A 12,046-nucleotide genomic window follows, 5' to 3' on the forward strand; every position below is an offset into this window, starting at 1 on the left:
AAAAGCAGTACTTAATTTTTTCTTAGATACATGGCAGACTGTAATGAATTGTCATTAGTATTTCAATTCAGCTGATCTGAGAAGGCCCACTTCTGGTTCCATGAATGATGGCGGTTGAGCACATGCCCATAAAGGATTGGTACAGCATCCTCGGTGCAGACCCATCTGCAAATATGTCAGACCTAAAACAAAAGTATCAAAAACTCATATTAAAGGTAAGTCTTTTCTTTCAGATTTTAAATCATGAGGGGGGAAAAATAACAATTTTTATATGAAATCACAAATTTAGGTTTCAAAAAAATATAGGATACCAGTGGCAGGAATCCAGGTATTAATTTAATTTAATTGAATGTTTCAGTAATATTGCAGAAAAACTTGATTTGAGATAGGAAAGCATGATGGTTAGGAGCAGGAGATCTGAGCCAGGCTGCTTGAGTTAGAATCCTGAGTCCATTTCTATCTGTGAGAATGTGGACAAGTTACTTTTTCTTGCATGTACCCCGGAAGTATTAAATGAAATAATCCATGTAAAATATTTAGAAGTGTTGTTACATAATAAACAACAGTAGCCACTAGCCACATGTGGCTGTTGAGCACCTGAAATGTAGCTACTGTGACTTGAAATGGACTGTAAGGGTAAAATATACATTAAATTTTAAAGACAGCATATAAAAAAGAGTTAAAACAATCTAACAGTTTTTAATGTTTATGTTGGTTAAAGTTCACTGGTTTTATTTTTTCTCCGCTGTGTCCATCTGATAAACTTATTAAAATAATTTTTGATCTCTTATCTAATTTTTATATCTAGCATTTCTACTGGCTCTTTTTTTAAAGTTTCCATCTCTTTCCCATCCTTTTACACATGTTGTCCACTGTTTCTACTATATCTTTTAATAAACTTATCAGAGTAAAGTCCCTATCTGATAATTTTTTGTAGTTAATAATTGAACAGTTTTTATGTGGATTATATGTTGAAATGATAATATTTGGGATTACTGGCTATTTTGTGTTTTATGTACATAATATGCATGCATGTATTTGCACATATTACAGTTTGTTTCTCTTGCATTTTACTTTTTTAACATTGTATATGTAGCCTGCATTTATAGCTTACATTATATTTCTATTGGGTAATGCTGATTTAGGCCATTTATACACTAATTATCAGTTGACTCAGTTTTTTTAAATGAATTGTAGTATTTGTAAATATATAATATCTTTCTGAACTTTTATATTCATTTTTTCAATCTATATTGTGATGCTTCTTAAGCCAACGTCTGTAATTCTATACTGAAGTCCAGTTTACTCAGTTTATAAAAAGAGTAAAGAACCATTATTTATACGGAATTTGTAGCCTTTTTAGTTTATATCAATTACATCAATGATGTTTTACCAAAATTGTTAATGTTCATTGTTAGAGACATTAGCTGCTTCATCATCAGGTATGTACTAATATTCTTGTTTTAGGTAGTATGTTTAACTAAATGACCTTAAGTTACCTTTTTCCTCAGAATTTTTAAAATTTCTGTCAGCAAAATCAACTTTACTGAAAAATATCCTAGTATTAAATCATTTTTGTACCTCAGTTAATTGGGAGATGAGGCTGGAAAAGTAGACTGGATCTGGATCATGCAGGTTCTTGTAGGCCATGTTGGCCTTTAATTGGCCAATGAGAAGCAGTCTGCACATGATGTGTAGCATCTGTCAAACACAAAAGTTTGGATAAACCAATTTACATATGCACTAACAATGTATCAGGGAGTTCTGATTGCTCTACCTCTTTTTTTTTTTTTTTTTTAATTTTTTTATTTGAGACGGAGTTTTTGCTCCTGTTACCCAGGCTGGAGTGCAATGGCGTGATCTCGGCTCACCGCAACCTCCGCCTCCTGGGTTCAGGCAATTCTCCTGCCTCAGCCTCCCAAGTAGCTGGGATTACAGGCACGTGCCACTATGCCCAGCTAATTTTTTGTATTTTTAGTAGAGACGGGGTTTCATCATGTTGACCTGGATGGTCTCGATCTTTTGACCTCGTGATCCACCCGCCTCGGCCTCCCAAAGTGCTGGGATTACAGGCTTGAGCCTCCGCGCCCGGCCTGCTCTACATCTTTGCCATATATTTGATGCTACTAGTCTCTTTCATTTTGGCTATTGGAGTTTTCACAGTTTGGCCACCATTGACATTTTGGGCAGGATAATTCTTTGTTATTTGGGCTGTCCTGTGCTTTGTAAGATGTGTGGCAGGATCCTAGATGCCAGTAACAACGAAAAATGTCTCCTGGGAGTCAAAATTGCCTCCTTTCATGAGAATCACTGGACTACTCTACAGTGTCTGTAGTAATACTCCATTGTGGGGTTGTTGCTTTTTTAAAATTTCTCTGATGACTAATGGTGTTGAGTCCTTTTTAATGTGATAATTGGACATTTGTATAATTTTCTTACATGAAGTATATTATATATATATATATATATATAATTGATTCTGTATATATGTTGTGAATATTTTCTTCTTGTCTGTGATTTACCAGGTCATTTTCTTAATGGTGTCTTTTGATGCACAGAGTTTTTTGTTTTGACAAAATATAATTTATCAAATGTGTGTTTTATACTTAATGCTTTCCGTCTTCGCTAAAGTTATAAGAATGTTCTTTGATGTTTTCATCTAGAAGTGGTTGTTTGCTTTTACCTTTAGACTTATGATTTCCATGTATAGCGTGAGATCTGAAGTCATGTTTTTATTTTTCCTCAGTATGGATATTCAGTTGTTCCAGCATCATTTGTTGAAAACTTTTTTCTCCATTGGACTACCTTGGCAATATGAGTCTATTACTGGACTCTATTCTGTTTTATATATTTGTTTATCCTTTTACTAATACCTCCATCTTGATTACTGTAGATTTATAGTCAGTCTCAAAGCCATTGTAAAGTTAGTACTCTAATATTATCCTTCTTTTCCAGTTTATTTTATTTATCCTACTTTGATTATATTTGCATGGAAATTTTAGAATCAGCTTGTAAATGCCTACCAAAAATCTTGCTTGAGTTTTAAACTGAGATTTCGTTAATATATATCCACTCTGGTAGAATGGGCATCTTAATAATATTGAGTCTTTTAATCCATGAACATATATCCTTCTCCTTACTTAAGCCATCTTTCATTTCTGTCATCAATATTTTATAATTTCCAGTGTACAGGTCTTACATATCTTTTTTTGAATTTATTTCTAGTTATTTGTTTTTGGTCCCATTGTAAATGGTATTTTGAAAAATATTTCATTTTTCAGTTGTTGATTGATAGTATATAAAATTATAGCTTATTTTTTTATACGGGTCTTGTATCCTACAGTCTAGGTAAATTTGCCTTTTACTTTTTATAGCTATTTTTTGTCGATTTCTTAGAATTTTCTACGAGTACAATTATGTCATTTGCAAATAATGAGAGCTTTAATTCTGTCTTATCAATCTATATGTCTTTTATTTCCTTTTCTTGCCTTAATGCACTAGCTGGTTGCTTCTATTAAAATGTTCAGTTGAAGTGTTAAGAGCAGATATCCTTGCCTTGTTCCTGATTTTAGGAGGAAAACCTTCAATATTTTACCAGTAAATATACTGTTAGCAGTATGTTTTTAAAAATGCCCTTTATCCCATTGGCAACAAAAGCCAAAATAGACAAATGGGACCTAATCAAACTCCACGGCTTCTGCACAGCAAAAGAAACAGTCATTAGAGTGAATCAGCAACCAACAGAATGGGAAAAAATTTTTGCAGTTTACCCATCTGACAAAGGGCTGATATCCAGAATTTACAAAGAGCTAAAACAGATTTACAAGAAAAAAGCAAACAAGCCCATTCAAAAGTGGGCAAAGGATATGAACAGACACTTTACAAAAGAAGAAATACATGAGGCCAACAAACATATCAAAAAATGCTCATCATCACTGGTCATTAGAGAAATGCAAATCAAAACTACATTGAGATACTATCTCACACCAGTTAGAATGGCGATCATTAAAAAATCTGGAGACAACAGATGCTGGAGAGGATGTGGAGAAATAGGAACACTTTTACACTGTTGGTGGGAGTGTAAATTAGTTCAGCCATTGTGGAAGACAGTGTGGCGATTCCTCAAGGACCTAGAAATAGAAATTCCATTTGACCCAGCAATCTCATTACTGGGTATGTATCCAAAGGATTATAAATCGTTCTACTATAAGGACACATGCACATGAATGTTCATGGCAGCACAGTTTACAATAGCAAAGACCTGGAACTAACCCATATGCCCATCGATGATAGACTGGACAGGGAAAATGTGGCACATATACACCATGGAATAGTATGCAGCCATCAAAAACAATGAGTTCTTGTCCTTTGTAGGGACATGGATGAACCTGGAGACCATCATTCTCAGCAAACTGACACAAGAGCAGAAAATCAAACACTGCATGTTCTCACTCATAGGCGGTTGATGAAAAATGAGAACACATGGACACAGGGAGGGGAGCACTACACACTGGGGTTTGTTGGGGGAATGGAGGAGGGACAGCGGGGTGTGGGGAGTTGGGGAGAGATAGCAGGGGGAGAAATGCCAGATATAGGTGAAGAGGAGGAAGGCAGCAAATCACACTGCCACATGTGTACCTATTTAACTATCTGACATATTCTTTACATATACCCCAAAACCTAAAATGCAATTAAAAATTTTTTTTATTTAAATGCTCTTCATCAGCTTGGGGAAATTATTTTAATTAATACTTTGCTAAGAGTTTTTATAATAAATAGGTATTTAAAACTGTTAGATCCTTTTTTTTTTTGCATTTATGGAATTTTACATTTATTGATTTTCCTAAATTAATTTGTTAATGTGGTGAATTACATAGATTTTTCTTAAGCCTACTTCTCATTCCAAGAATAAACAAACTTCACTTGTCATGAAGCATTATTTAACTTATATATTGAGGGATTCTAGTTGCTATTATTTTTAAGGATTTTTATGTTTAAGTTCATGCTGTATATTTGTAATTTTCTCTTCTCGTAATGTTTATGCCTAAATTTATTATCATAGTTATGCTAGCCCCATAAAATGAGTTGTGATTTCATTTTCTTTCTTTTCTGAAAGAGTTTGTATAAGACTGCTATTTTTTTTTTTTTTTTCTTAGTTAAATGATTAATAGAATTTACTAGGGAAGTCATCTGGGCTTGGAGGTTTCTTTTTTTTTTTCTTGAGACCAAGTCTTCCTCTTGTTTCCCTGGCTGGAGTGCAGTGGCACAGTTTTGGCTCACTGCAACCTCCACCTCCTGGATTCAAGCAATTCTCCTGCCTTAGACTCCCAAGTAGCTGGGATTACAGGTGCTTCCATGCCCAACTAATTTTTTGTACTTTTAGTAGAGACAGGATTTCACCATGTTGGCTAGGCTGGTGTTGAACTCCTGACCTTAGGTGATCTACCTGTCTTGGCCTCCTAATGTGCTGAGATTACAGGAGGGAGCTACCAGACTTGGCCAGAAGTTTCTCTGTGGGAAATTTTGTAGTTATTTATTTATTTAAAGATAAAGTGCTTTTAACCTGTCTGTATATTATATTTGAAGTATATGTTCTCGTGTATAGCTCATAATTGAGACTTAAGAAACATTCCAATCTGTCAGTCTCTGTCTTTTTTTGAGAAGTATTTAGTTCATTTACATTTAATGCAGTTATTAACAATGCTTGGATTTAAATATGTTCTTTCTTTCTCTCTTTTCTTCCTTCCTTCCTTCCTCCTTACTTCTTTCCTTCATTCCTTTCATTTTGTCCTGTCTGCTCTTTGTCCCTCTGTTCTTCCTATCATCTTTTGGGTGCATCAAGTATTTTTACTATTTCATTTTATTTCCTCTGTTGAATTTTTGGCTATACCTTTTTTGTGTTTTTTGGTGATTGTTCTAGTGATTAAAATATCCATCTTTAAGTTATCACACTTTACTTTCAAAATACATCTTATTAGTTCACAGCTTAAGAAAGTTACAACAGTATCCTTCCAATTATCTCCCTCTTTCTCTTTTGTTTTCAGATATATTTTAACTCTGTATATGTTATCAATGCTATAGTATAATTATGATTTTAAGTATTTCTACTCGGCTCTTTTAAATAAATTTTGTGTGTTTATGTGTTTGTATCATTTTTGCCCTTTCTGATGTTTCTGTCTGTTATTATTTTCCCTTGGCCTATGATATATTTGCCTGTTTTCTTTTTTTTGAGATGGAGCCTCACCTTGTTGCCAAGGTTGGAGTGCAGTAGCACGATCTCAGCTCACTGCAACCTCTGCTTCCCTTCTTCAAGTGATTCTCCTGTCTCAGCCTCTCAAGTAGGTGGGATTACAGGGTGTGCCACCATGCCTGGCTAATTTTTGTATTCTTAGTAGAGACAGGGTTTCACCATGTTGGCCAGGCTGGTCTCAAACTCCTGCCTTCAAGTGATCTGCTCACCTTGGCCTCCCGAAGTTCTGGGATTACAAGTGTGAGCCACCATGCCCAGCACTACCAAGACCACTTGGTTGAAGAAACCCCAACCCAGGTGGCACTGAAGGAATTAAGAAACAGACAGAGGTAAGAGTGCAAAGTGGAACTATCAGAGGGCTAACAGCCTTCCAAGCTGAGAGCCTCAAGGGCTAAGAAGCCTTCAGAGCTGAGAGGCTTGAGCAGATTCTGACCCACAAATTTATTCTCTCTAAACAGGTGATTATTAACAACCAGGTGTTTTGTGTTTTCTCATAGAACAAAAATAAACCAAGCAGGTAGCTAGTACCTGCATAACACTGATCAAAGACAGACTAGAAAGTATTCTCCATGAGGGAGCCACAGGGCAGGGTCACATATCCCATGCTTAAAGAATTGTTTTAACTGGTATATGATATACATATACAGTTTTGCTACTTTAAAATGTTCTAAGCAGTTTTCCGCTTGGGTTGCTGGCTCAGTTTTCCTTGCCATCGTTCTTAGCAAATAATATAATTTATCATACATGTTAGGACTTGTCCCACACAGCCCTTTCTATTTGAAAGCTATTCTCCACTTTTATTAGCTAGTGGATTCTAGATTGAAAGGTTTTTTTTGTTTTTTGTTTTTTGTTTTTCTTTAAAAGTACTTACATTGTTTCCTGTCTTCTCCTTTTGGGTTTCTAATTATATGTGTATTTGATTGTCTCATGGCTACTGAATGCTCTGTTTTTTTTTTCTAGTCTTTTTTTTCCCCCATTTGTGTTTCAGTTTGCATAATTTCTATTTAATTATGGTAAAGTTCACTGGTTTTATTTTTCCTCTACTGTGTCCACCTGCTGATAAACTTCTTAAAGGAAGTCTTAATTTCTTGTCTAATTTTCATATCTCACATTTCTACTGGCTCTTTTTCAACAATAGCTTCCATCTCTTTCCCATCTTTTTACATGTATTGTCTACTATTTCCACAGGGTCCTTTAATAAATTTATCACAGTTAAGTTTTGCCTTATTTATTGAATTTTCATTTTAGGGAAGTCTGTTATATTTTAGAAATATAATATCTTTTTAAGATTAGTAAAGTTTTCTCCTTTTTCTTCTTTTAAGGTCCTTTTTTTTTTTCCACTTTTGCTTCTTCCTCCTTCCCCCACCCCCTCTCTTTTATTATAGAGGTGCTTTTCATATATCTGGTGGGCCTTGGTTGTCTGTTCCTATTTCAGAATGAAATATTACATGTGGATTTGGAAATTCACGTACATGACTGGGGCTTTCATCAAGCAATGGCTATCATTTTGTTGGATAACCTTTAATGTCAGCATCTGAATCCATTTCCCAGAGAAGAATTCTCAAATCTCCTGCCTGGGAGATTTGGTGGGAACTTGGGCTCCCACTGCTCTGTATGTCCATGCTTTTGTTGTTGCTATTTGTTTGTTTTTAATGTACTGCTGTGACCTAGTCATCAGTGTCATGCCTCATGTTCCTGAATCCAGAACATCTTTGGTCTTTCTCTCACAAGGTAGACCTGTAGCTTTCTGCTGTGGATGCCTGGCTTTATAGTCTTTATAGTCTTAACCAGTCTTTCTCTTTTTTCTTTTTGCCCTTCAACGCCATTCTCAAAGGTACTTAATGCTTTCCATTCCCCAGTTTCTCCGGCCTCTGTGAATGAACTCACTTCTTTCTCTTTCACTTTAGATTTAGGTTTCAGTTTTTGCAGATACACTGAATTTGTTATCATTTATTGATGGATTTTACATCTCTTCAAATGTTGACATGTTTTTTATCTTCTCTCCTATTTGTTCTTACACATTTATGCTTTTTTAAAAAAATTATTATTTCTTTGCTGTTATTAGTAAGGAATTTTGGGAGGGATAACAGTGTGAGCCAGTTGCTGTGGCTCACACTTGTAATCTTAGCTACTCAGGAGGCTGAAGCAGGAGGATTGCTTGAGCCCAGAAGTTCAAGGCTGTAGAGAGATATGATTGGGTCACTGCACTCCAGCCTGGGCGACAGAGCAAGATCCTATCTCTAATTAATTTGCCATTTAATGGAAGCCCTGAACTATTTTCTTTTCCTTTTAGAGGCCCGGTACCCTTCTGTGGCCATATGCCTTTGCATTTGCACCCTGCCCATCCGTTGCCTCACCTGATTCTCACTCATTGTTTCAAAATGATCTTAGTTGTAATATTGCCTCCGCAGCTCCCTGTGGTGCCTCTCTTCCTTGTGGTTACCCTCCCCTACTCGTAGTGCGTTTCATGGTATTTCTCTAGGACAAGGCGGTATAGCTGTTAGATGAGGGAGAATGCGGGTAGGTGGACTATGATAAAAGGTTGGATTTTTTTTCCCTGCTTTTCTTTTACAAGATGAGAGAGACTTGAACATGTTTACGTTGTATGGGAAGTAGCCACGGAAAAGCTTGGGATTGAAGTTATAGGAGAGATTGAATAATTAACAAAGGCAGAAGGGGATGGGTTCTTAATCCTAGGTAGAAGGATTAGCTTTAGGTAAGAGAGACCGGTCTTCATTGTTACAGGGAGGAAGGAAGAAAAGATGGTTGCAGTAGCCAGTTTGCTTGTAGGTTTGGTAGCGGAAAGTTGATGAGCTCTCATTTGGTATCTTTTTTAAATTCTCTGTAAAGTAGAAGACAGAGTTATCTGTTGAGGGTGAGAGATGAAGTGAAGCAGCAAATTACAGGAGACAGAATTTCAACTAGCATTATTCTGGGAAGGTTTCTTGTAGGTAGCTATGTGTACTATGGCAGTAAAAAGTCTCACCTAACAACCTGGCAGCAGGCAACAAGAGACAATAAATCTGATATGGTTTGGCCGTGTCTCCACCCAAATCTCATCTTGAATTGTAGCTCCCATAGTCCTAATGTGTTATGAGAGGGACCTGGTGGGAGATAACTGAATCATGAGGGGGGGCCCATACTGTTCTCCTCATGGTAGTGAGTAAGTCTCACAAGATCTGATGGTTTTATAAGGGGTTTCCCGTTTCACTTGATTCTCATTCTCTCTTGCCTACTGCCAGGATTGTGAGGCCTCCCCAGCCATGTGGAACTATGAATCCATTAAACCTCTTTTTCTTTATAAATTGTCCAGTCGCTGGTATATGTTTATCAGCAGTGTGAAAATGGATTAATACACCATCTCATAGCATTTTGCCCTTCTTTAGCCTGAGTTGATGTATTAGTGGTCCTTATATTACAGTTTAGTACAATAATTTATGATATTATGGCCATGAGTTATGTTCAGTTTATTCTATTTAAGAATGAAAGGAAGTATGGAGTAGTAAGTGTATAATTAGTAGCATGCGTATTGTACTTAGCAGTTTACAAATGCTTTAGCCTCTTATCTGGTTTTACCCTCTTTAAGGTAGGTTTTATTACCCCTATGTTTGTATTTGAGAAAATGAAGGCGTAGTTACAGTTAAGTGGTTTGTCAGAAACACAGAATTAGTAAGGGTTATGATCTAGGCTTCATCACATATTCTCTGACTCTAGATTCTCTTCCATTATATCACACTTCTCATAATTGCCATCTAAAAGGGTTTACTGTTGTTTAAAGGCATAATTTTTATTTTTTCTGGATTTCCATGAAACACCTCATTTATGCACAGTTAATTAAATATTATGGAAGGTCAGACAATTACTACTTTCTTGTAATTTGGAAAAGATCCAGATTTTTTATGGCTTATAAAGTGCAAGTTATTTTTCTTACTCTTTTTGCATGGTAAGTTTAGACTTTCTAATAGAATTAAGGAGAAAATTATAAGGGAAAATCATATTATTTATCATGTTTGTAAGATTTTTTTAAACAAAAAGAGGCTTCTAAAGTTCATATTCTTGTTTCCCAATTAGAATTACCACATTTTGTTAGTCTGCGTTTTTCAACAATGTCACAAGACAGTTGGGGAATAAAATTACAGTTGACTAACAGCATTCTCTAATTTTGTAAAAAGGCACATGTATTACATGTCCTTTTCCAAGTTCAGAAGACTTTGAATTTAACACCTCCTACACAATTAGTTGTTTGGATAAAATATTGCTAAGTTGTAGGCTGCTTAGTTTACAATACATGTTGATTTAGTAAATACTGTTTCTTTATTTCAGTTTTTGTAAATGTAATGCTTATTCAGGGTCCTGATTCAGAAAAAATTCTTACTAATTGAAATATTTTCAAATACTTTAAAGATACATATATATGTAAAGTGCAGAATTAGCTTTAAAGACATTATTCACATACCATACATATTATTTATTAGAGATATACATGTTAGCCTGCTGTGTAACAATTTACTATATAAAAAACAAAAGTAACTGAATCAACATTTTTCAGCACTGTTTTATTAACAGGGACTTTACTTATTAGTAAATCAATTGTGAATTGATTTTTAAAATATTTTTTAGTTTTCTGTTAAAAACAATTTTAATAATAATCTGTTGTTTTGAAATGGTCTAAGGTCCAGAATGATTAGTTATGTTATTCCCATATTTTTTGCAGTTATGCATGTGAAAATTGCTATTTACTGAAGAGAAAGCTTCATCTCAAAAGCTTTGTTAAATTGAGAACTGGGGGGTCTTTTCCCATTGATGCTGATAATATTACAGGATACTTTTCAATTGGAAAAGAGTTACTGTGTTGGAAAATTATATGCTGCTGTTATAATATGTTCTATAATCATAAAGAAAATCCATGTAATTTGAGTCAGGAGTGTCTTATTCTTAATGTTGGAAGGGTGTAAAATACCACTTAATACTTAGGTGGGCATTCAGAGGGTCTCATTTTATTAGAAATGGTTACATATAGATTAGCTTTAAGCTAGTTATGTAATCCATTTTAATGTCTTGAAAAAGAAAGTAGCAAGGGTACCTGTACTACAGTCAGAAGAAAATTACCACATTGGAAAAGAAGGGATTAAGAACAATTCTTTAAATAGGTCTTTTGAGTACACTACAAAGCAAAAGTGATCTTGATTACAGGAAAGGTACTTAGGCATTAAGAGAAATTTTGTGAAAAAAATCTAGGAATGTTGTAAGTAAAAATCAGGAAGATAAAACTCGTCTTGTAGTCTAAATTATCATTTCTGTTACCATAGTTAATTGTTTAGCTGTCATTTAGATATTAATATATAGAATGCACGATATGTAACAATAAAGAGTTATCTCATAGAGACTATTATAAACAATTCTTTTTTGTGATAAAAGTGGTGGGAATAACATTTTAAATGAATATTTAAGTAGTAACTTTAGCTAATATGTAGCACTGTGTGTATAAGATACCCTTGTAATCACTTCATGTGAATTAACTCATTTAACTCTGCAAAGTACAATATCATTATTATTCCTAATATATAGATGAGTAAACCAAGGCTCAGAGATTAAGTAACATACTGACTAGTAGCAAGAAATTATGACACACTCTACATATACTTTGAAAACTGTATGAAAAAAAGCAGGCAGTCAGTTACCTTTCCAGTGTTTTTGTTTTTGTTTTAATTTTTCTACTGTGTAAATGCAGCAATAATAGATTATATCTTTAGAGAAAAGGTAGTATTTATATTAATGGCACAGTGTTTTCTTGTT

At 34.8% G+C, this 12,046-nt stretch overlaps 2 protein-coding genes across 6 annotated transcripts in view; one reads left to right on the forward strand and one right to left on the reverse strand.

Moving 5' to 3' along the window:
• Positions 1–139, reverse strand: part of LOC128929037 (uncharacterized) — a 944-nt gene extending 805 nt beyond the window's left edge. The window contains exon 1 of the mRNA XM_078340802.1: positions 1–139. The gene's annotated coding sequence lies outside the window, so the exon portion shown is untranslated.
• Positions 1–12,046, forward strand: part of DNAJC24 (DnaJ heat shock protein family (Hsp40) member C24) — a 57,561-nt gene that overhangs the window by 749 nt on the left and 44,766 nt on the right. For 2 of the 5 annotated variants that reach the window (XM_078340798.1, XM_078340799.1), the window contains exon 1: positions 113–12,046. This exon is cut by the window's right edge. Coding sequence is in view for 3 of the 5 variants with exons in the window: in XM_078340800.1 (XP_078196926.1) it covers positions 105–215 (111 nt within the window). In the remaining 2 variants the exon portion in view is untranslated. Of the gene's footprint in view, positions 1–26 lie in introns of those variants that run through there. The other 3 variants (XM_078340800.1, XM_078340801.1, XM_017977978.4) reach the window with 3 other exon arrangements.

This window comes from Callithrix jacchus, chromosome 10, assembly GCF_049354715.1.
Source record: "Callithrix jacchus isolate 240 chromosome 10, calJac240_pri, whole genome shotgun sequence".
Lineage (NCBI taxonomy): Eukaryota > Metazoa > Chordata > Mammalia > Primates > Cebidae > Callithrix > Callithrix jacchus.